This window comes from Zalophus californianus, chromosome 4 (genome assembly GCF_009762305.2).
Source record: "Zalophus californianus isolate mZalCal1 chromosome 4, mZalCal1.pri.v2, whole genome shotgun sequence".
Classification (NCBI taxonomy): domain Eukaryota; kingdom Metazoa; phylum Chordata; class Mammalia; order Carnivora; family Otariidae; genus Zalophus; species Zalophus californianus.
The window spans coordinates 57,898,281-57,923,930 of NC_045598.1; the positions used below are offsets into that span (position 1 = coordinate 57,898,281).

The following is a 25,650-nucleotide window of genomic DNA, read 5'->3' on the forward strand; positions in this document are numbered from 1 at the left end:
AACATACATATGTACAGTTACACATACATCTTGAGATGAGTTGCAGTTGACATGTTATATTTTAAATAGAAAAAATTAAATATATATTAATATCCATCAGTGTTTCAGAGTCTATCCATTTCTTACCCCAGGCATACAAATTTTGCTAGGCCTCTAAAACCTCACAGGCCCTTAGGCACTGCTTCTCTAGTGCTTAATGGCCAAGTGAAGCCTGAAGCTAATTTGGAAAAGCAAATGCCACCCTTCTTAAAATTTTAAGAACTGTTCATTCCGTATTCTCCTCTTTCTTAACTGGTTCATTAGTCTCAGATCTTTAGCTAATACTTTGCAGGAACAGAACTATTCCTAAATTCCCTAGTCCTAGAAAACAGTCACAATAGTAAGTAGGTCAAATCTGTATTGTTTAGGGAAGAAGGAGATTTTTGTTGTTTGTTTAAAAGAAGTAATCCTTGAAAGTAGGGCTCTGGGTGCAGGTGAGTGGTAAATCGTCACACGGACTGCTTCCTTTTTCCTACAAAAATGTTGCTGTCAATTGTGCAACAGTGAAGGCATTTTGTGTAGGATTTGAGGCTCCAATAAGGTGTTTTTGTTTTTGTTTTTTAAGCCATACAATCTTTTTCATCAGGGAGAGCTTCTCCGGGTACTTCAAAAAGAAGATAATGATGCTCGAAAGCTCAAATTTGAATGGCTCTTAAGCTGCCAGAGTTCTGATTAGAGATCTTCCCACTACAGTTGCTTCGCCATTACTTAAGAAAAATATGACCCTCACTCAGGTTTCAATTATCCCAAGTACTGGGTCATTACAGAGTTCAGTGTACCTTAAAAGGCAGGCCGCAGCCGTTAATGAGAATCCAAGCTGCAGATTTGGCAGGTTGTGCCTCGGTTTTCGTACGAATCTCCACTTCGTTGCTTGCGTCGGTCAGCACCGCCCTCAGGACAAAAGGGGTTGGGGGTAGGGGTCAGGGACACTGGCAACAGTAAGAGGAGGCTATTTGTGCGGTCTGTTTACAAGGTTACTCGGTTTCAACACCAAGCCCACCTTTCTCCATGTCTCAGGCGAACCTCCGGCCTGAGGTCACACAGATGCCCGGGCGGCTCACTGGAGCCAGCATGGCAGCCTCCCCCAGGCCCCGACTCAGGAATTTCGTCGGTAGGGAGCAACACCACGTGGACACACAGACTCCGGCTCCGCTCCACTTTCTGCACCGGGAAGGGCGGTCCCAGGGACGCTGCAGGCAACGCCTCCGGTTCCGGCCAATGAGGAACGGGGGTCGCGTCGGGGCCTTCGCTCATTGGGTCTCGCTGGTTCCGCCCGCGGTGAATGCACACCACACCGCCGGCTACTAAAGTCTGAGCCACTGAGTCCTGGAGTCCGGCTTTTGTCCGCTCCCCGTCGTCAGCCCGCCTTGTCTTTAGCTCCGGTTCTCCTGATTTTTGTGTCTCAGGCCCTGTCGCACCAGTTTTCTGGTTTTATCTTCCTTGCTCTTTTTCTCTTTCCCTCCTTCGCAGCTCAGCATGCAGGAAAAAGACGCCTCCCCGTATGGTTTCCAGCCTCGCTTCCAACATTTCGCCACGCAGGCCATCCATGTGGGCCAGGAACCGGAGCAATGGACCTCCCAGGCTGTAGTGCCCCCCATCTCACTGTCCACCACGTTCAAGCAAGAGGCTCCCGGCCAGCACTCGGTGAGCTGGGGCTGGCTGGGCAGGTGGGGGGTGGGGCTGGGTTGGGCGGGTAAAGAGAGATGGCTTACATATAAAAAGGCATGCAGGTAATTTTTAGATGGTTTATACATCAGGAAGGCACCCAAATGGATGTTTACTACACTCGTAATCTTCCTTGTACTAAATCTTTGTATTCGCTGGTCCAGTGATCACATTTCTTTTGATAAGCAGGACTGGAAGGAACAGTTTGTCCAACTTGCCATATAGATTTGAACTGAAATTCATGTAATTTTGGCAAATTTGCAGTTCAAAACTGAGGGTCATAACTTTGTTGAATTACCTTTAGCAGCAAAAATTATAAAGACATGTAGAGAGTCAACTGAAAAAAACCTGCACAAACCCTCAGGGTCTGATAACTCACCTAGAATCAAGATCATGCCCAGTGGCTGTACTGTTGTTATTAAAAGTGATTTACTTGCTATGGGCTAGATACAGACTTACAGGTATAATGTCAGATGTATTACAGGTATGGTCTGGGATCCTCACAACAACCCTAGTCTGGACTAGATTCTCATTTTTCTTATAAAAAAAAAAACAAAAAACAAAACAGATTTAGGAATATTAAGTAACTAGCCTAAAGCCACACGGCTAATAAGTGGTGTAGCTGGGATTCTAACCCTGCTCTAGAGCCCTGCTCTTAGGCATTAGGCTACACTCTGCTATACTCCAATAATACTAGTAATAATCTAACCCATTGCATCATTTAAGCAGTGTGGCTTAGTGATTAAGAGCACAGATCACCTAGTCACAGGGGCTAGGTTTGAATTCTGACACTACCTCCTCTGATCTGGGTGACCTTGAGCAAGTTGCTTAACCTATTCCAGCCTCAGGTTAATCCTGGGTAAATGGGGTTCACTAGTACCTACCACATAAATTGTTGATACATATGTTAAGCTTTACGGTACATTATAATTGCTTAGTAGTTTGGTATTTCACAGCGTTCACATTGACACTTTTTCCATTTGATCCTCACAACAACCCCTCAGAGGGCAGGACAGGTATTACACACTTTTTATACAAAAGGAACTGACCTAGAGTTAGATAATTGCAAGTTTTTGATAGAGCAATCTTTGTTAATCCCTTTTGGTAACACACTGATGGGATCTTGGAGTATTTCAAAGTTGCTGAGCTTTCAAGGAAATCAGTTCAATAAACTTTGTAGGTCTGAAGCTTTGATTGACTTCAAAAACCTCTTTAGTGTGTTGTTATATAAGTCTAGGGAAATTCTTTTAAACATAGCCCTTTGCTTTGTGAGGTACAGTTCTTTTTTTTTAATTAAAAAATTTTTTTTATTATGTTATGTTAGTCACCGTACCTTACATCATTAGTTTTTGATGTAGTGTTCCGTGATTCATTGTTTGTGTATAAACCCAGTGCTCCATCACCGGGCTAACATCCCCTGACCACGCCCCCCCAAAAACCTGTGAGGTACAGTTCTAAAGGGCATTTTTACCACTGGTTTAGGATGCTTCTAGCTACTGTATTTTGGAATCAAAACATGTACACAATCTGTTTTCCAAGCTTGTAGTCTGTTGCTGGTGTAGGGTTTTGTGAACGTGTGACTGTCCAAGCTTTAGCTGTTGGTATAAAAATTAACCATTTAACCAGATATTAGTAATTAAATATTTTCAGAGAGCCAACCAGGGTGATAAAATCTACAAATACCAGACACCTCTTAGTACCTTTAAGAGCTCAGTGAAGAACACTAAAGAGAATCTGAGGAGCTGAAGAGAAGCATCAATTTCTCCTATTCCATTTGGAAAGCCACTGAATGGGTGAGAGGGTGGGAGTTTGCCCGTGAAATATGCCTCGCCCCCACCCCAGAGTTAAATCTCTGCAGTGAATAATTATGGAGACATGTGTACGTCTCTGTGGCAGTAGCCACATGTATCCAAACAGATTTTTTTCTGTCTGGGGCATACAGGTCACATCAAGGAGGTGATGGTGAGGGAGGGATGAAGATATCCTAAAACCCTATAAACTATGTCTACTCAGTTTGTCAAAAACAAGGAAACAAAGCAACCAAACTTAAAATATACATATTTTGGTAATATATATATTACTAATACTAGGAGCTCCTAAATCAGAAACAATGTATGAAAAGTGGTTGTTGTGTTTCGTTATGTGCTATATGAGGCATGGAGAGAAAATTACAGCATTTTCAGGGGCGCCTGGGTGGCTCAGTTGGTTAAGTGACTGCCTTCGGCTTGGGTCGTGATCCTGGAGTCCCGGGATCGAATCCCATGTCGGGCTCCCTGCTTGGCAGGGAGTCGGCTTCTCCCTCTGACCCTCTCCCCTCTCATGCTTTCTATCTCATTCTCTCTCTCAAATAAATAAATAAAATCTTTAAAAAAAAAAGAAAATTACAGCATTTTCAGTCAAGGTTTAAATCCTAGGTTTGAATACTGGTTCTGATGTTCTCTATAACCTTTGGCTTCACTTTCCTAAAAGCTGCCCATGAGTATTAAATAAAATGAATGAATACTCCTAGTATGGTAAAGGTAAAAAGAGCAAATTTTAAGAAATTGTGTGTAGCCACTTTGCCAAGAATTACTGTCTGTTTTTTGTTACTTTTGTAGTGCCAAGATCTGAACTTTGAGCATTTGTAGGATCTGTTCATAGTTTTCTATAGGATGCTAAACAGGACTTGTATCACTTATTTCTTAGGAAATGAAATATAGGTTAGAAGTAAGTTTACTCTGTAGGCTCTGGTGATTCCCTTTTCCTGAGGTCCCCAGGTGAATGGGTAAAGGTGAGTTGAACATCATAATAATGCTAATAATAAAAACAACCGTTTCTGTAGTAGTTAGCATGTACCAGGCACCATGTAGAGAGAACTTATATACATTGTATAATTTTATCACCACAACAGTTTTGCAAATTAGTTTTTTGCATTTTATTCTCATTTTATAGGTACTGAGATCAACTTTAGGAAAGGTTAAGTAACTTACCTATTTGGCATACAGCTCATAAGGGACAGCTATAGAATTCTAATCCAGTTTGGTGGACTTCAGAACCTTTCACACCACTGCAGTCACAATATTGTTAAGCTCCTATTTAGTTATTTATTTTAAAGATGTTATCTATTTGAGAGAGAGCGGGTACAAAGAGAGAGCACAAGCAGGGGCAAGGGGCAGAGGGAGAGGGAGAAGCAGGCTCCCCGCTGAACAAGGAGCCTGGGACTCGATCCCAGGATCCTGGGAAGGCAGACATGTTAAGCTTCTATTTAATGGCAAGACATGTCATAACTGAATAATAAAAAATCATCATCATGGGATGAACCTCTAGTTGTGAAGGTGTCTATGTTAGGACTCTGATAAATAAACTCAAATCTCTTAGGATAAACTCTTCTGTTCTTCAGGGTTTTGAATATAGCCGTTCCGGAAACCCCACCAGGAATTGCTTGGAAAAAGCAGTGGCAGCACTGGATGGGGCCAAGTACAGTAAGTGATTTCCATTTCAAAGTTTGTGAAGTGTAAAACCCATTCTTACATGTATAGACAAAATCATAGAGGCACAGAATTTAGAATTGGAAAGGAGTAAGGATTAGCTAGTTCAAAACTTCTATTTTACTAAGACATTGAATTTTTTGTCCAAGGTCCCATAGATGGCATAATATGCATATGTGTAATTATTAGATAAAAATAGAAGCAAAATGGCAGAATTTGCCAGTTAGTATTTATGTGAATGCACTTTTCATCTGAAGGTGTCAGTATAAATGGATAAATATTAACTGAGTTTTATAATACTACCTCTGAGAATACAAGCTTTCTGATACTCTGGTTCATTCACCTGATAATGCTTAAAAACAACACCAGGGAACATTTACCTGGTGCTCTTGATAATATGCTCTCAGAGATTACGGATTAACTCCTTGAATCTTTTCTCATGAAGGGAGTGGATTACTATTAAATCGTCTTTGTATTTTTTATATGAATGATACTGAATGCGGATAGAATAGTGAAGAGAAAATAAGTCTTAATGAGTTTTCTCATAGCAAGAGTGCCGGGGTTAGAAATGTTAATGTGGGTTTTTGGGGGTTTGGGGAGTTTTGTCTTTTGTTTTGGATAGGGGAGTTCTTTCTGAACACTAAACTTCTGTAATTTAGTACTGTACAGGGAACATTATTTCCTGCAGGAGGGTAAAGGCTGAGTATTCATATGGCAGACATTTTTTTCAAGTGGGCTCCAGAAAACACAGTTGTTTTTAACTGGGTTTAAAGTTTAGCCTTCTAGGGGCACCTGGGTGGCTCAGTCATTAAGCATCTGCCTTCAGCTCAGGTCATGATCCCAGGGTCCTGGGATAGAGTCCTGCATGAGGCTCCTTGCTCAGTGGGGAGTCTGCTTCTCCTTCTGACCCTCCCCCTTCTCATGCTCTCTCTCTCTCAAGTAAATAGATAAAATCTTTAAAAATAAAGTTTAGCCTTCTATATGAATTCACCATTGGACTACAGATGTGCTGAGTAGAGAACTGTAATTCTAACCTAAACTTTTCTGAGAAGATTTTATAAGAATTAACATTTTTCAAGTTAATTGAATTATCCCTTCTACCAGTCACAGGTGATTTTTATCATCAAGGTGATGCATTGATATTTTGTCAGGATATTTTCTTTTATAGTGTTTAATGTACACAATGTCAGGTTTTTTTTTTTAATTGTTTTCATTATTTTTGTTCTACGTGAGATTTCGGGATCGTATTTATTTAAAGGAGATTCCACACTTACAATTTTTTAAAAACAATATTTTTCAAATTTGCCAGACACATCTCAGGTCTGATTTGGAGTTTTGTTAAAATATTTGCTCAATTGAATATCCATATAGTTAATGAGTGAATCATATCTTAGCTCTGTTCCTCAGGTTTGAAATTGTTTTTAGACCTTGTCGTTTTAAACTGTAATTTAATTGACAATTGGCCTTTGATCTCAGAATTTTGTGAAGAATTATTTCTTTGAAGTGTTTCAGAGAAATGTTACCACCAAAGCAGAATCATATATTTTTTCTCTTAAAGATATTTTAATTTTGAAACAAAAAGGGGGAATTGGCAATTGTATTTTCTTTTTTTTTTTTTAAGATTTTATTTATTTGTCAGAGTGAAAGAGACAGAGAGCACAAGCAGAGAGAGCATCAGGCAGAGGGAGAAGCAGGCTTCCTGCTGAGCAGGGAGCCTGATACGGGATTTGATCCCAGGATCCTGGGATCATGACCTGAGTCGAAGGCAGGTGCTTAACCAACTGAGCCACCCAGGCATCCCAACAATTGTTTTTTCATCAGGGGACTTCTTGTGACTCTGTAGTGGTGGCTGTCCTCATATGAGCAGAGAGAAGAACATAAAGTAATGCAAGGAAATATTGTAGGTGTTTTTCAACCCAGACGTTTGACTTTTTTGGCTTACCCTAACTTGGCTTTTATTTTAGGTTTGGCCTTTGCTTCAGGTTTAGCTGCCACTGTGACTATTACCCATCTCTTAAAAGCAGGAGACCAAATTATTTGTATGGATGATGTGTATGGAGGTAGGTGGCCTCTCTCATGCATGTTGTGTCAGCTGATATTTTAAAGACAGTAAAGTGGGTCCTGAATTACATTAACAATGTTACCAGGATTATTGATCATTTATTATCTTTTAAAGGTGTGATGGACACCTCCGTGTTGACCCAGACTTGGTAAAGGAAGAGCATAAACATTTAGGGTCTATGCTCTGGAACTGCTTGTAAGAGAGATTGTGTAATAATAATTTTATTTAAACTGCTGGAATGAGGATGTTGGACCTGATCAACTTTCAGATCTATTCTACTCAGAGAAGATAGCGTTTAAAGAGAGAGTGTTCTAGTGTTACTTAAAATTTTTGCCTGCAGTGAAGACGAACTATAACCCAGGTCACGCTCAAAAAGCTTGCCTCCACCCATCCCTCTATCTCCCCCACATATTTATACGCTTTGGGTTTTAGGGAACCTTTGGAACATCTGTTGAAAATATGGACCCCTTCCCCCCAAAGGTGGAAAAGTGTGCTTAAGACTATACCCAGTGTTTATCATTTTAATTTTAGGGTAAAGGGGTCTCACTCCTTGAAGTCCATCATGGATCCAAATTTAAGAACTTCCATTCTAAACAGTTTAAATGCAAGTTATTTAAAGTGGTGAGTGGGAAGGTAAAGAAGACAGGTTGTCCTTATCTTTAAGCAAGACTGATTTTTATGATCAAAACAATAGCAAAAGATTTTGTACATATATGTATATATATGTATTCCAAATGCTTCCAAATAATTAAAATGTGATTTCTTGAATATTATCATTTTATCTATCTCCTATTAACAAAAAGTTAAATGTAAGTTCCTTGATGTAAGAGACTTTCAGTAATCATATTAACCCTCTTAGAAATTTGCAGAGTGTATTGTATTTATCATTCTTTCCTATGATAGTTTGTTGAACGGAAATAGCACACTTTTAGTTACTTTTATGGTGCATTATAAAGACCTCATGGCACACATAGGTACAAAATCTTGAAAATTGCTATTGATTTTTACAATTCTTTACATTCTTTTTCAATCTTCTATTATCTAGGGTCAGTCTATACAGCATCAAAAGTTCAGTATATCTTTGATCATAGAGTATTTTTCCTTTTTCTTTTCTGTTTTTTTTTTTTTTCGGTTGGCTATCAATAAGAGCAATTTTTCCTTGAAATTTGCCTATGTAAAAATCAAATCCAGAACAGTGTTTATAAGAGAAATTATTCTAAGTTGAATGATTTATCTTTTTCACCATAAAACTGTAGTTTTTTAATTTATATTCCTCATTTATCTATTAAAGCTTTAGAACCGCATAACAAAAAGATTGAGAGAGTACAAAGAATAATAACCAGCTTTTTTCTATTGCCAAAGTATAATCAGACTAAAAATTTATTTTGAACATTGGTTCATTTATTTTAAATGTGAGTACTAGGAAGAAATTGTTAAAAAATATATTGATGTTTCAGGGAGCATGCCACTTACTGTTTGAAGAGTAGAAATTGTATGTTTTCAGAAACATTTCTGCTTCATGTGTGTTTTATTTGACTCTTTAACTTTTAGTTTAAAATCCAAGCCTTATATTCTTTACTATACAAGATATCCAAATGGTTTAACCAAAGTACATTTGCTGTTAGTTGTACTTTTATTGGTGATTGACACTTGCTTATATTTTTAAAGTATTTACACCAATAAAGAGTGAACATTTCTCAGTACAGTGTCCTCTCCATTTTGTCTGATTCTTTTCTGCCTCAGGTACAAACAGGTACTTCAGGCAGGTGGCAACTGAATTTGGATTAAAGATTTCTTTTGTTGATTGTTCCAAAACCAAATTGCTAGAGGCAGCCATTACACCAGAAACCAAGGTAACTCAGTTTTCAGTTTTGTCTGTTTTCTGTGTGCTGTTTTGTTTTTATCATTTTGTTTACTAGAAGACATAATTTAAATTTGAATAACAAATTTTATTAGAAGTCTTTGGAAACCATCAACAAGTTTAATATAGGTCTGGCTTCTCCAGAATATTCTTGCATAATGGTTAGGTACGTGAATTCCACAGCAGGATACAAGTTCTAATTCTGTGTCATAGTTGGTGTATTATCATGGGCAAATTATTTAACCAAAGTCTCAATTTCTTCATCTGCAAATGGGGATAATTGCATCTGCTTTATAGAAAGGTCGGGTTGTGTAAATTAGATGAGATAAGGCATATGAAATGCTCAGTGCAGTACCCAACACCTGATAACTGAAAAAAATTTGTTAGCAAAAGCATACAATTATGTACTGCATTACCAAACTGGTATTGCTACAGAGGTCATCATGGAGATTGGGTTGCAGGAAAGGAAGCTTGCCAAGACCCCAGACCCTAAGCATACTGGCTTTTTAAGAATTCTAAGCGATACTTCAACAAAATAATAGTTACAAGTAGAGAATGGGCCACAAGCAATCTTTAGCCTCCATCCTGGGAAGCTTGCATGCCACCGGAAGGTGTTTTGTGCCTGAGTGAATGGCATATGTGATATTCTTTCTTGGGCCTCATTTAAATTCTGCATGGGTAAAAGAAGGACCAATGTCTTTTATAAGTCAGCCTTTTCCAGCTTTTTGCTAATGATTAAAAGGTTTGAATTGTACTCAAGATTATGTTGCAGGGAATGCTAAAAAATGAAAACCTTTTCTCACACAAATAATTACTTTGAAGATTAACACAGGGGTGAGCTTTGAGTGATTAAGGTTTGTTTTCAAAGGAACTTGTTTTTTATCTTGCTTAGGAGAAAAGATACTTATTAAAATAGCTGGTCTGAGTCTTTCTAAGGGAGGAAAGCAAATTGTGAGTATGTTAATTCTTGTCAACAGAACTTTATGTAGTGGCTCTTTACTGACTTGAATTAATACATTTTTTTTTCCCCTGAAATACCTGCCTCATCATATGAAGTAGATTTTTTAAGTCCCTGCAAAATCAACTTTGTATTTATTATTTTTATTTTAATTACTTTTTATTATGAATATGAATAATAGATTCTTACCAGAAATGATTTTTTACAGATTCTTAAAATAATCATTTCTTGTAGAATTTGCATTATTTTAATTACCTTATCTTTTCTAGTAAGAGTCTGGAGTAGGAAGAATATTAAACTAGATATCTTGCTCATTTATATATTAATAAAGAATCATTAACCCTTTTAAAAAGAAAGCTATAGGTAATGTCATTCAGTACAGTGGCATCTTGTTTAACAAACAGAAATTTCTTCTTTTCTTTGGTCTTCTCAGTCACTGTCAAGCATCTACTTTGTGCCTGATTTGTGCTAGGTTTTGGGATATGATACTGTCTCCTTAAATGAGCCGTGACCAGGTTTTCTGTTGTGTGTAACTTCTCTCCTGCACTTTAAAACCCATACTCTTCAAGTTCTGGGTACTTATAGTTTCTCATGCATCTGACATTTTTAAAGTTAATATTTAGCATATGCTTGGCATTGTAGGGATAATTCTCTGTAATGAAAATTCTAGTCTGTGATCTTAATGTTTTATGTTACTTACCTTTGAGAACAAAATTCCTAGACACTGAATTATGTCTTTGAAATCCATCCTCTTTGTAATGGAATGTAATTACAATAATTGAGCACTTTTCTTCTTATACATAACATTATCTCATTTGATCTTTATAACAATTGTATGAAATATTATCAACCCTATTGTACAGATGTAAAATTTGAGGAATATGGAGGGTAAGTTACTTAACTATGACCTCTCAGAAATTAATGGGGGCTAGGATTCAGATTCAACCCTTGCAACTTCATCACCCACATTCTTCAGTGTAGTCTGCCAGATGGTTACAATATATGAGATATATATTGGTGCAGTATATTTTTTATAAACTATTGTCATCTATTGAATGTTTTAGCTTGTTTGGATTGAAACCCCCACAAACCCTAGCTTGAAGATGATTGACATTGAAGCCTGTGCACATACTGTCCATAAACATGGCGACATCATTTTGGTCGTGGATAACACTTTTATGTCAGCCTATTTCCAGGTAAGTGAAAATAATTTTTTTGGCATGATTAGTAGACTACAGATACCTGTAACTAGGAAAGGAAAGACTTGTTTACATTAAAATCATTATCAAACTCATGGAAACTAATCATAGTTATTGATTAGACAAAGAATTAAAATTGGGCCTTTTCTACCATTAGCTAATATCTTTTCGACCAACCCTAGGTTCATATCCATTATGGGACTTTGTGTGTTTTAAATATTGTCTTAATTAGAGTTTTTAAGTTCTCTCAGGATGTGTAAACTCTCTGAAGAGCTGGCCTTATTATGTGATTTTATCTGTCAGTGCTTTATAAATAGTAGCTTTATGAATAGTAGGGACTTTAATGTTTATGTGCTGGTTATAAATCAGTTATGTTTTTTTTATATATATGGTGTGACAAAAACATATATGTTATATATTTAATGCATATATGTTATATATTTAATGCATATATATTTATTTTAAAATATATTAATATATGTTACTAAATTATTAAAATATATAATTAAACCTGGCTAACCTTCCAAATTAAAGGAAAACAAAAGCTATACTGCATGATATCTCCATGTATGTCATACTTATTATTTCTCCACTTTCCTCCTTTCTAGTTTCTCGTCCCTCAGGGCCCCGTGGACTGTGCCCAGCTCTCTAGCTTTACCTTGTTTGTATTAGGAATTTCTACTCCCTGTTTCACATTGCAGCTATAAGGACCAAGTCCTTTATAGTGCTCCTTTTAAACTATCTATTTTCCTACCTACTCCTCTACATACATCTCTTCCCACCTCAAAACCTCCCATTCATCCTCCATTCCTTTTCTTTTTTCTCTTACTTTTTTCCAGATGCTTCTTTCTATTTTGTTCCTTTTGGTAGATCATCTAAGGATTGCTCTATAATTGATTAGCTGTCTGCCCTTTCCCCACATGTTCTCTCCCTCTTTTCTCCGAGTAGTCCAGTCTGTTTCCTTTCCTTGTTAGGAGCTTACCTTCTCCTCGCTTTTTCCTTCCTGCTTGTACTTTATGATCCTTCTTATTACACTTCCTGTACTTTACCTTTATCCTGCAGAGTTACTGAAAACCCAGCTCATTTTCTGCTACTCTTGAATTAGGCAGATGTTGATAGCTCAGTTGTTTATATTTCTCCGCCTTTTGTTTTGGGTCCCTGGAATTGGCACAAGCTGCTGCCTTAGTTTGTATAAATCTGTTCTTCATCTTCCTCCATTTTATTGAGAAGACACTACCAGGTTTTATTTCATTTTCCTCAAATATATTTCCTGGCTACGTTGCATTTGGACAGCTTCATGGGCCACCTACCTTTGGCTCACGATATATCTTTGGCTGCTTCTTATATCCACTAAAGCAGTCTATTTCCAAGTGAAAAATCTCCTGGCATCATCTGTTTGTCCCAGGTAATTTTCACTCTTGGGTTCATTATCCCAACTCCTTATCCCATATACCACTTGCACTAAAGGCCAGTTTACACAGCATAGGGTTGCTCTAGCTGAGTCACAGTGAGTCTTGTATATTCCCAAAGAGACTGCATGCATTGTTTTAGCTTGGGCCTGCCCAGATTATTCATCAGGCCTGGCCCTTTTTTTCCCCCTGTTACTGTCACTAAAATAGGTCCAGTTTTTCTACCTTTCTGAAGCCCACATCACATTTCTGTGTAACAGGGGCTGCAGTTTGCTTCCTTTCAATCTGGATTCATTCCAGTTGAGTTAATCAGAATCATGTTGTCCCTAAGTGGCCACATGTATTAGTTCCATACAGTAGATTTTCTGAAAAGGTCCTCTCATTATTTTACCCTCATGAAAACTGGATACATTCTCTTTCTTCCCTGCCTTTTGTCTTCTGGATCTTCTTTAAATGTCACAAAAGGCAAAATGGACATACCACTGTAAAGTTTCAGAGTTTGAGAGTGGAACCTCTAGATTTATATAATTTAGATGTGAGTGCTACTTCTACCAGCTTTTTAATCTGGATGATCTGTTTCAATTTTATTTTTTTTTCTTCTTTCCTTCCTTCCTTCCTTCCTTCCTTCCTTCCTTCCTTCCTTCCTTCCTTCTTTGTTTCTTTGTTTCTTTGTTTGTTTCTTTCTTTGTTTCTTTGCTTCTTTCTTTCTTTGTTTCTTTCTTTGTTTCTTTCTTTGTTTCTTTCTTTGTTTCTTTCTTTCTTTCTTTCTTTCTTTCTTTCTTTCTTTCTTTTTCTTTCTTTCTCTCAGAGAGGGCAAGCTGGGGGAGGGGGCACAGAGGGAGAGGGAGAGAATCTTAAGCAGGCTCCATGCCCAGTGCAGAGCCTGGCATGGAGCTTGATCTCACCACCCTGAGATCATGACCTGAGCAGAAATCAAGAGTCAGATGCTTAACTGACTGAGCCACTCAGGCACCACTGTTTTGTTTTTCTTCATCCCTCTTCTTCATCTGTACAATGAGAATCTTAAAGTACTCTATTGAGTTAGGTAAAATATTTTGTATAGTGCTTCCCTGGGATGTGTAAAGAATTTAACATGGTTCTCAGCACATGATGATATCAACAGATGTTAGTTATTTTCATTTTTCCTTTTCTTTTGACCACAGAGTTTACAGAATGTTAGCATTGGAAGAGACCATCATCTAGTTTGACTCCATCACTTTGGAGATGCACAAACACCTATGTAGGGAGTGCTTTGAGTAATACCTGACTTAAAACATCCTATTTTTGAAACACCCCAAATGAAAAGTCCTATAGCCCCTTTATACGTAACACCTTCCAAAGACTAAACAACTGGTGAGGTTAAAAGACAAACACACACACACACACACACACACACACACACAAACACACACACACACACACACACACACACACACACGTACTTTCTTTTAAAGAAAATGTAAATAGGTTCCTGGCTGGGGGTCAGTAGAGCATGTGACTCTTGATCTCAGGGATGTGATTTCAAGCCCTGTGGTGGGCATAGAGCTTACTTTAAAAAAAAAAAAAAAAAAGAAAGAAAATGTAAATAGAAAGATGTTGATAATATATTTTTTAGTGAATAGTTGATTATAACTTTAATTCTCACTATAAACAAAGACGTTTTAAGACTAAAGGGATTGATTTGCAGGAAAATTGGATGAGGGAAAACATTCCAAAGAAATTCTTTCTAAAGTGACTTTACACTTGACAAAACTAGTATAATAAAAGAGTAATTATGAAAAAAAAAAGCAATTAAGACTCAAGATGATGGCACATCAAGCAAATAATCACAGCGTACATTATCAGGTTTTAATGATCAAAAATCTAAGCATGTTATGTACTCACTTGACATAATAATTGCTAAATATTTATGTCTACTACTTTATGTGTTTACTGAATCATAAAATGCCAGCATCTCTGCATTGTAAAATTTAGTAAGTACACTTAGGACCAGCCAGCAAATCCTCTAAAGAAATAAGTTCAGGAGACCTGTTGGCCTGATTTTACCTGCTATTTCCAGAAAATTTGTGCTTTTGGATTGAATACTGGGTCCAGTGCTTTGTATTTTTATTTGGGTGGGGGAGGGGAAAGATACCATCAGAAATCCTGGAAAATTTTAAGATGCATGTATTTTTGAAAAGTTAGAATAGGAATGAAATTTATAATAGCAAATAGGCATGTAATGAAGCATATTTTCAAGTGAATTACCATTTAAAATGAAAATCTTTTGTTTCTTTCAGCGGCCTTTGGCTCTGGGAGCTGATATTTGTATGTATTCGGCAACAAAATATATGAATGGTAAGACATACATAGTCTACACTTTGAGTGTTCCTTTCCATGGATAGATGAAAATACCACAGGGCTTGCTATTTTGATCCTTTTTCTTCTATTATTCAGGTTTTCTCTGTGACTCATGTAGAAAGTAAAGAATTTATACTTTGGTTAAATATGGGATTTCATTTATAGCAGATAAAACTATGCTCATATGACTATGAACAGGATTAAAATTTACTAAAAAAGGTTATAGTTTTATTCTACTGACAGCTTAAAAAGAAACATTTAATTTTTATATGATTTTTATTTCATTGTTATAGGTATAGGTATATATATGTGGTACTATCAAATTGAATACAGTTTATTTAAACTTATAGGGCTTTTTCCCAGAGAGTTTTTTTCAAGTGAAAGTTACATTGTAGAAATTTTAGAATGAAGAATAAACATACATTGTTTTTAACCTAAGGGTTTTTATTTTGTTTTAGGCCACAGTGATGTTGTAATGGGCTTAGTGTCTCTTAATTCTGAGAGCCTCCATAATAGGCTCCGTTTCTTACAAAACTGTAAGTATTAAAAAGTCCAAGAATTCTCCTTATTCTTTCAGAGGGACTACATTTGGTATTTGTAGTTCCACTAAACACTGTGAAGTAATAGCATTCCACTAAATTAGGAAGAAATGAGGAATGGAGGAGAAAGATTCTGTTTTTTTTTTTTTTTAAAGATTTTGTTTATTTATTTGAGAGAGAGAGAATGGGAGATAGCACGAGAGGGAAGAGGGTCAGAGGGAGAAGCAGACTCCCTGCTGAGCAGGGAGCCTGATGTGGGACTCTATCCTGGGACTCCAGGATCATGACCTGAGCCGAAGGCAGTCGCTTAACCAACTGAGCCACCCAGGCGCCCAAGATTCTGGTTTTTAAAGGAAAGTAGAAAAATTAGGATATAAAAATATAGTTGGGACATAACAGGGCTTTACAACATGACTTAAGGGATGAATTTTGTTATTTTTCAAATCCATGTTGAATTTGACCATAATTGGGTAAAGCCCAAGTGAATTTTTAGTTTTCAGACTGACTAGATTTTTTTCTTTAGAAAAAACATTTGGAATAATGGCTTTCTTATACTCCACCTTTTATATCTGGAATCTGGTTCACTTTAAATAGCACTAAATATATAAACTTATATTTTTCAACAGATGTCTAAACACCATTTCCTGTTTAGATAGTTTAGTTATCTCAAGTATGGGTAAGGATTTATTTGAAGGTGCTTAGTTTAACCATTGTGATTTGACAGATAAGATACAAACATAATTAGTAATAAAATAAATAAAGGAAGGGGCGCCTGGTTGGCTCAGTCAGTTAAGTGACTGCCTCTGGGTCATGATCTCAGGGTCTTGGGATCGAGCCCCGCTTTGGGCTCCCTGCTCGGCAGGAGGCCTGCTTCTCCCTCTCCCACTCCCCTTGCTTATGTTCTCTCTCTTGCTGTCTCTCTCTCTGTCAAATAAATAAATAAAATCTTTAAAAAAATAAAATAAGTAAAAAAATAAATAAAGGAAATAAGCATTAAAGTAAAAAAAAAAAAAAGAGGCACCAAGGAGGAAAACCAAAACTCACTGCTTGATAAATTCCTTTTATTTATAAAATGTTGAGGTGAGGTACACACCTTGGAGGCATAATAACTCCTAGGCTGCTTTAGACAAAAGCTAAATAGAATGTTGGTAGAACTTTCAGTAACAATAGGAGCTTAATGCTGTTTTTTCTACGTGTTCAAAGAAATACAAGCTTCAACTATGTGCAGTACGTTATTGAATGGAAATCATAGAAAAGACTATGTTCATGTTTGAAATGTTCATATTGTGTTCATGTTTAGTTTGCAGGATCTTCATTTCCCCTCTCATTTTAAAGCCCACTCTTTGAGCGTACTTTAGGCTTCATTCTTATGATTCTGATTTGATATATTAATTTCTCCCCTAAAACTCAAACATTGGCCTCTGTAGCTCGTTTCTCAGAGTCACTATAATGAAACAGAGAGTGAGAGAATCTTCTGGGTCTCTCCCCCCCTTTCATACTAACCCAGCATATGTTCATTTTGCAGCTCTTGGAGCAGTTCCATCCCCTGTTGACTGTTACCTCTGCAATCGAGGTCTGAAGACTCTGCAGGTCCGAATGGAGAAGCATTTCGAAAATGGAATGGCAGTTGCCCAGTTTCTGGAATCTAATCCTTGGGTAGAAAAGGTTATTTATCCTGGTATGTTGATATGATTTCTTTTCTTTTCTTTCTTTCTTTTTTTTTTTTTTTAAGATTTACTTCTTTATTTGAGAGAGAGCGTGTGCAAGTTGGGGGGAGGGGCAAAGGGAGAGGAGAGAGAGAATATCCAGCAGACTCCTTGCTGAGCCCAGAGACAATGCAGAGCTCTATCTCACAACCCTGAGATCACTCCTGAGCCGAAATCAGGAGTTAGAAGCTCAACCGACTGAGCCACCTGGGTGCCCCAACGTTGATAGGATTTCTAAGAACATATGCTTACACTAGGATTTTATGGGTTATCCTAAGTATCCTGTGTATGACACATGTTGTAAGGTAGCTGCTTTCATGTATTTTTATGTTGTTTATGTATTATTGGACACTGCTGTATGTCAGACTCTGTGGGGGGTTTGGTGGCGAAGATAGACAATGGTCTGTGTCCTTGTGTTGCCCATAATCTAGTGGTTGCTTGGGATGTTAGGAAATTGATTTTATGCATTAGATGTTCCTGCCATGGTCTTGAGCTTGAAGGCTTGTATTTACCTGTTCCAGGATTGCAACATTGTACTTTCCAGTTGATTTGCTTATAGTCTTTTCAGTCTGCCATTCTGCATTAGCTCTTTTATCTGATTTAGGTTGGGCCTTGATACTCATCAAATTGAGACTTGCTACTTACACAGCAAAATTCCCCTGAAGCTCTCTTACTTCCTTTTCAAATTTTTTCACGTCTGCCAACTCATGTGGAGTTAGCAGACTTATACATTACTCTTTGAATTTATTTTGCCAGTCTTTTAAATTGTGGTGTGGTCTTAAGTAGTTACTTTGAACCCTTTGAGGTTTTAGCGGTCTTGGTGGACAGGAGAATTAAGCTTGGTTCCTGTCCTCAGGGAATTTAGATAAGCCAAGACAGAACTACATATGAGATTAAATGCCCTGTATGCCCCCTAGGTAAAGAGCTATTGACTGGTATGTATTTTGAATGGAGGGAGGGAGAAGAGTTTTGGCCTTTGTCTTGAAGAATGGGAAGCATTTGTTAGAAGGGCATGGACAGGCATTCCAATTCATTCAGCAAATGTTTATTAATTGCCCACGATGGAGCAAGCTTTGAACTAGGACCTAGGATCCAATTATTAACAAAAGAAACGGATTTCTCCACGTGGAGCTAGTCTGGTGGATAAGACAGATATTAAACAATAAATTATAGAATGACATAATTAATAGAGGGGCTGGGGCAGTCAGCCGGGAGGATGTTCCGGGTTAAAGGGACAGCTTGTACACAGGTCCTGAAATGAAAAAAAGTGCAGTACTGCTAGTGTAAGGAAAGTTGATGTAGCTTGAGCGTGGAGACGGTAGAAGAGATAGGTCAGAATGAAACTAGAGGCCAGAACACGTCGTCAGATATGGATGTGGTGTAAATCTCATCATTATTAGGCTTATTTGCAGTTTGCTTTAGGCAAACAGTGAATTTTTTCGTTCTGAAATGTTTGACTCTAAAATAAGACTTTTATTATGCCTCATGATCACAGGGCTGCCCTCTCATCCTCAGCATGAGCTGGCGAAGCGTCAGTGCACAGGTTGCCCGGGGATGATCACCTTCTATATTAAGGGCACTCTTCAGCACGCTCAGATGTTTCTCAAGAACCTCAAGGTAAACTTTCAAACGAGGTTTTTTAAATCGTCGAGGCAGATTCCAGCAGTTCATGATCTCTCCTTTCCACCCAACTCAGATTCACGTCTTTGGACCTGCAGGTCACACCCACAGACCTCTTTATCATGAAATGCTTTGGGTTGGAAAACGACTTTGGTGCGCAGTAGCAGACATCTGAATATGTTTGTTTACTGAACTCTCTGGACTCGGCCATCAGTTTGAGAGAGACGGAATGTCCTGATGCATTGGTTTTTAGATTTATTGAAAATCAAACCCCTCTTCCAAATGAAATATTATGTGAAACTTCCAAGTAATGTGTGGCTAGTGCATGGCACAAAGGCTGCCCTGAAATCCAGCCTAGGAATGGCTTTCCAAACCTGTGCCTCCCAGGCTGCATCTGCCTGGGGTGAAGAAAGGGAGGCCTTTGTCTGATGTTTCACGCTGCCAGGAGGCTCTCAGGGCCCCCAGGAGAGAGGCCTCTGTAACTCCATACACTGGGCTTGCAGAGCTCATGCAACAGACTGAGTTTTAAATACTGAGGTCTAATGCATCGGCTGCTGCCAGATTAGTCAGCGTCCACTGGTATCTAAAAGTTGTACTAAAAGCAGAAAGGTAGTGTATATTTAATTAAATACCGTTGTAAGAGTAATTTTAAAATATTTGTAAAATTATGACACTGTAACACTAACAAAAATGGTGGGTTTTTTTGTTTTTTTCCTACTTCAGGAGGGAGTTAAATGGATGTATTAATTTAGTAAGTGATAGATTTTAACAAGTAAGTGTGTATGTATTAATTTAGTAAGTGATTGATTTTAACAAGTAAGTGTGTATAACTTGGTAGACTTTAGAGATTTTTATTTAAAGGGTAACCACAGAGCTAGGTCTCAAATGTAATAATTCTGACGTTTTAGGGCTCCTGTTAGTTAAGTATTACTTAAGTAGAGGGCCAAATCAGGAAGATAGGAGAGACTCACCTTCCTCAACTTGTAATGTGTTAAAAGTTGGCACCTCATATGTCTAATCGGTACCATCAGTGTTACGGATTTTATTTTCATTTTTTCTCTGGGTTTCTTGCCCAAATTGTACTTTTTTTCATAATCACCACCATTTCTCACCCTGTGTCCAGGGCCATTTTGTTAAAAACATTTAGTTTTGTATTTTTGTATTTTTACGTTAGTGAAAGATCTGAATGAATGTTTTCTTTGCCATAGTTATTTACTCTGGCTGAGAGCTTGGGAGGATATGAAAGTCTTGCTGAGCTTCCGTGAGTATATTTCTGTTTTTCTCAGTGTTTTAACCGGTAAAATCAGGAGTGATTCAAGACATTTGACAGTAAGAATAGCATCGAGCTATTTAATCAGAATGGACCCAGTAGAATGGGGACCCGGATAAAAATCTCAGCTGTATGTGTCCTCCCCAATTTTTCTTCCTTCCGTTCTGCCTGAAGGCGATTCCAGCAGAGTTGTAGTTTAGGACTTCTGACCTTTAACCTAGGGCTACTTGTTCTATCCCACTCTGCCCTGGAAGGGGGGTTGGAGGCTTTTAGGAGACGGGCTGATTTCAAGCTTCTTAGAAACGGATGAAATACTTCCATGCCCTTGATGGTCAGAGATGCCACCGAATCCATTTATTTTCTGTTCTATGGATGAACCTTGAATGGCTTCATGTTATCTGCAAGATAAACCCAAAATCTACCTTGGTATTCCTGATCCAATCAGTTCATCTAATTGTATCAAAACACCAGAGGATCTTAGAACAGGCAGCCTGAGATCAGGGATCCAACAGCTAATTTTATAGATAAGGAAACAAAGATTCAGAAAGTTTTGCTCATTACTCAGATGTCACATAGGAATCTGTTAGCAGCTTCACTCTTGAGGCTTTGCATGGAAACAATGAGAGGAGGCAAAAGCAGCCCGGATTTGGATTTGAGACCTACTCCACCAGTTACTCACCTCCGAGCTTCAGTTTTTTCATCCATAAAATGGGATTAGTAATTAAAATAACAATTATCATTTATTGATTACTTGTCCCACCAAGCATTCCAGAGCTGTAGCCTGATTTTATTGGATGTTACTCTGCTCATGTATTGTAAATATTGCACTGGTAATGAACATCATTATCTAATAATTTTCAAGAGTACTAAATGCACCTGGCATGTTGCTGTGTTTTAATTTTCATACACATTTCTGGAATAACTCTGTTCTGGAGGCACTATGTTAAGGGGTGTCAGGGATTACCACAATTTAGACACATTTGCTGTCCTCTCCATGGTAATTTGCAGCTTGGAAGAGTCAGGCAGTTTCACATAAAGTAAAGAAAAAAATGTATGATACCCAAAGAATTACTCAAATAATTAAGATAACACAAATAGGTTTTCGTGAGTCTTTCAAGAAGATGCCTGCTAGTAAGTCTGGATGCACAAGAGGGCACACTCAGCATATGAAATTGGGTTATTTTTCATAGTCATAAAATGTGTATTACTTTAAGGCTCTCTTAAGAATCGACACCTCCTGATTTCTTCAGGGATTTGGTTTAAAGTTGCTTGGTCCTCAGATGTCCCAACCAGCTAGGCCATCACCCCGATGCCTGCCAGCGGACGAGTGAATTTAGGTCAGGGCTTGTCTGTTCTTGCCTCATTCTGTGACTCCCAACTGCTGCAACGAATACAGAATTGCAATAGGGGAGGGAGGGAGCAGAGCCAATGTGTGCTGGATTGGTCTTCCAGCCTGACGACGCATATTAACTCTGCAACCTCAGAAAAGTTACTTATGTTCTCTCAGTCTGTTTCTTCGGTTGTAAAATGTGGATAACACTGTACTCAGCTCTCAGGGTTGTTATGAGAACATGGGGGAAAAATATCCCTAAGCCAGTGCCTTGATTCATACTAAGGGCCCAATAAATGTTAATTATTATTAGGAACTATTATGTTTTATTAGGTATCTAATACACTCCAGGTACTTGCAAATGCTTTATATATGTTCCTTCCATTAATGACTGTGATAAACTTTTGGGATAGGACTTATATCCAACTTCTATTCATTTAAAAGAAAATGAATTAATGCACACAAATGACCTAGTAGAGTACCTGCCTCATGGTAGGCCTATAATAAGTGATAGCTATTATTATGATTTTAGATAAAGAAATTGATTGTGAGGACAGGTAACTTCTACAAGCCCACACAGCCAGTGTGTGAAGGGGCTGATTCACGTACAGGTCTGTTGGTCTCAGAGGCCTAAATTCCTAATTTTATGTGTATACTCTCTTTTGAGGAATTAAAAGCCTGAAAAGGCAGAACATTTTTTATTTTATCTTATATATTTTTAAAAGATTTTATTTATTTATTTGAGAGAGAGCACAAGTGGGTAAGGGGCAGAGAAGCAGACTCGAGCAGGGTGAGGGGCAGAGAGGGAGGGAGAAGCAGGCTCCCCACTGAGCAGGGAGCCCAATGCAGGGCTCCATCCCGGGATTTCGGGACCATGACCTGAGCTGAAGGCAGACACCCAACTGACTGAGCCACCCAGGCACCCAATGCAGAACATTTTTTTTTTATTATTATTATTATGCTTTGTTAGTCATCATACAATACATCATTAGTTTTTGATGTAGTGATCCACGATTCATTGTTTTCGTGTAACACCCAGTGCTCCATGCAGTATGTGCCCTCCTTAATACCCATCACCGGGCTCCCCCAGGCCCCCCAAAACCCTCAGTTTGTTTCTCAGAGTCCATAGTCTTTCATGGTTCATCTCTCCCTCCGATTTCCCCCCTTCATTTTTCCCTTCCTTCTCCTAATGTCCTCCATGCTATTTCTTATGTTCCACAAGTAAGTGAAACCATATGATAATTGACTTTCTCTGCTTGACTTATTTCACTTAGCATAATCTCCAGGCCCATCCATGTTGATGTAAAAGTTGGGTATTCATCCTTTCTGATGGCTGAGTAATATTCCATTGTATATATGGACCACATCTTCTTTATCCATTCGTCTGTTGAAGGGCATCTCAGCTCTTTCCACAGTTTGGCTATTGTGGACATTGCTGCTATGAACATTGGGGTGCATATGGCCCTTCTTTTCACTACATCTGTGACCTTGGGGTAAATACCCAGGAGTGCAATTGCTGGGTCATAGGGTACCCAAGGCAGAACATTTTAAGGAGGTTTTGGCATGTACCACTTCAGTAGCGTGATAAAAGAAGATACTCATAAAATGTTGACCACATCTGAGATTTTCTCTCCATGGTTCTGAAGTGAGATAGGACAGAGCAACTTAGGCATTGATTTTGCGGTTAGTATGCCCAGAAAGGATGAGTGTTGGTAGCAGTGTATGTATGTAGGGCTCAGTGAGACTACAAGCCTCTCCTCCATGGTGCCTCAGCCTCAGCCCATACAGTTTTCTGCCTCCTCTCGACTCTGGCAGTCCTTGCTGTCCATTCTTGTTTGGCATGTACTGTAGACTATTCTGTTCTGTGAATTGTCATAGACTTTGGCTTCTGCTTCATTATGTAGGGCCGAGAAAAATACCTCATTTTTCTTGGTTTCCCAATTCTTACTATAGTGCCCGACCCACAGTAGGTGCTTTACCTTTCTATCATGTTAATGATGATGAGTTGCCAGCTAGTTTTGAAAATCCTTCCAGGCCTCTACATTCATGGGTTATGTGCTGGAATTCCTAATGCTCACTGGTTGTCACTGGTGTTGTTCCTGGGTTGTCTTTCCCTGATCTGCCTCACAAGGTGCCATTCTGGATTAATCCATTGATCAGGAGGGAATAAATTCTGGCTGGCTCTTGGTCCAACAGGCCTTTTATAAGTCCAGCTGGTTGGTCATGGAGTATACGACTGCTGGCCAAAGCTTCATTCAGGCAGGTGTTAACATCCACAGCTAGAGGTTATCTTTTTCTCTCCTCCCTGGGAGTGCTTGATTGGCACCTTCAGTGTTTAGATTAAGTATATTGATGGTATAGAAAGGATAAAAGATCTTAGTTTTCACTTACAATAATGATCAGAAAAGGTAATTTTCATAATTCCTTATTTTTTTGCCTGTGAAAAATTATAGGCATATGAAGAATTTGATATTTAGAATAGAAAAAAACTGAAAATAATTGCAATTTATGAGACAGATACAATATAGTTATCAAAAATTTGCTCATTCTTTCTTTTAGGGCAATCATGACCCATGCTTCAGTACCTAAGAGTGACCGAGATGTCCTTGGAATAAGTGACACACTGATTCGACTCTCTGTGGGCTTAGAGGATAAAAAAGACCTACTTGAAGATCTAGATCAAGCTTTGAAGGCAGCAGTAAGTTTATTTTGGTGTGTTTGTGGGCTTAATCTTGGGGATGGTGGTCACTCTTTCATTTTTTTTAAAGATTTATTTATTTATTAGAGAATGCAGAGGGAAGGGGCAGAGGGAGATGGAGAGAGAGAATCTCAAGCAGACTCCCTGCCAAGCGCAGAGCCTGACTTGGGGCTTGATCCTATGACCCTGAGATCATGACCTGAGCTGAGATCAAAAGTCAGACACTTGGGACGACTGGGTGGCTCAGTCGGTTAAGCGTCTGCCTTCGGCTCAGGTCATGGTCCCAGGGTCCTGGGATCGAGTCCCACATCAGACTCCCTGCTCGGTGGGAGCCTGCTTCTCCGTCTCCCACTCCCCCTGCTTGTGTTCCCTCTCTCTCTCTAACAAATAAATAAATAAAATCTTTAAAAAAAAAAAAAAATTACTCAGCCAACTGAGCCACCCAGGCACCCTGGTGGTTACTTTTTTTAGAGTGGCCTCACTGAATTCTGAAGGTTTCCTCTTCTCTTCCTATAATAGACAGGCTATATAAATGTGCAAGGAACTCAGCTGAAATGCAGATTTAAAAAATGGTCGTATTCAGAAAAGAGTACTTGGAAGAAGTGAAGTCATTGCCTGCAGTTTTAATAACATATTTTTCTTGTGCACCTTTAATACAGCACCCTCCAAGTGCAGATTGTAACTAGCATTCCAGAACTGCTAGTAGAAGTCGCTTCCTGAGAAGATCAACTCTTCGTAATTGAATGGACCATTAATGAGCCTTTGCAGAATTTTCAAGTGAAAATTTTAAGGCACCTCATTACCTTTCAGACCTGTAACCTTCCAGGGATCATCCTTATTAAAAACAGTTTCCTCTTTCCCTTATTGTAATTGACAGGTCAATTCTGTTAATATCTTTTTATTAAGTTTGGTATCCATTTGCCTCTGAAGGAGGTGGGATTTGTGCTGCTTTTTGGGATTGTGATCTTTTTTCATAGCTTAAGATTTATATTGATTATGTTTACAATAGAATGATAATTCATTTTTTAATGTTTTTCTGAAGAATTTAAATTATTAAATGAATGTTCTTAAATCAAGTGTGATTTTTGCATATTGTTGAAAACAGCACTCAAAGCAGTGGTTTACACATAATTATCATAAACCAAAAATCAAATACTTGAAAAGCCTACTGTGAAATTCTGCTGATATAAGGTTGTACTTACTAGTTAAATAAATAAATAAATAAATCTAATTATTTGTGATATTGTGATATTCCTGTATTATGTGGAATTAACTTGTATTCCTTTTAATCCTCAACTTTTAGAGGTCTCAGCCACTTGCAGTAATTTTTGTAAATTCGGTTGTATAACTATCATGTCCAAATCTTCGCGTTTGCAGATCATAGATTTTATCATGGGAGTCAAAAGCCACTTTTATAGAGAGACATACTACTTTTTATATTTTTATCTGTAATAGTAAACTTAGTGAGCCTAAAGAGAGAAATACTT

At 38.1% G+C, this 25,650-nt stretch overlaps 1 protein-coding gene across 3 annotated transcripts; it reads left to right on the forward strand.

Moving 5' to 3' along the window:
* The first annotated feature begins 1,355 nt into the window (after positions 1 to 1,355).
* Positions 1,356 to 25,431, forward strand: CTH (cystathionine gamma-lyase). 3 transcript variants are annotated; one of them, XR_003517251.1, is made up of 12 exons: positions 1,356 to 1,683; positions 5,084 to 5,165; positions 7,136 to 7,231; positions 8,977 to 9,086; positions 11,117 to 11,248; positions 14,940 to 14,997; positions 15,459 to 15,536; positions 17,065 to 17,217; positions 18,741 to 18,862; positions 18,942 to 19,474; positions 20,074 to 20,126; positions 24,025 to 24,098. XR_003517251.1 is itself a non-coding variant. In XM_027577894.1 (12 exons), the coding sequence occupies exons 1-12, from the start codon at positions 1,516 to 1,518 to the stop codon at positions 24,847 to 24,849; spliced, it is 1,218 nt and encodes a 405-aa protein (XP_027433695.1). In that variant the 5' UTR covers positions 1,356 to 1,515; the 3' UTR covers positions 24,850 to 25,431. The 3 variants fall into 3 exon arrangements, 1 of the variants encoding a protein (XP_027433695.1); XM_027577894.1 differs by lacking the exon at positions 18,942 to 19,474 and adding an exon at positions 24,823 to 25,431 and having other exon boundaries at positions 24,025 to 24,163; XR_003517250.1 differs by having other exon boundaries at positions 18,741 to 19,474.
* Positions 25,432 to 25,650: the final 219 nt, after the last annotated feature.

Excerpts from the sequence above, each read along its gene's own strand:
- CTH (XM_027577894.1), top strand. The coding sequence starts at position 1,516 with ATGCAGGAAAAAGACGCCTCCCCGTATGGTTTCCAGCCTCGCTTCCAA. Across the intron at positions 15,537-17,064 it reads GCTCCGTTTCTTACAAAACT|CTCTTGGAGCAGTTCCATCC; the intron begins GTAAGTATTAAA and ends TTCATTTTGCAG. Across the intron at positions 24,164-24,822 it reads ATCAAGCTTTGAAGGCAGCA|CACCCTCCAAGTGCAGATTG; the intron begins GTAAGTTTATTT and ends CCTTTAATACAG.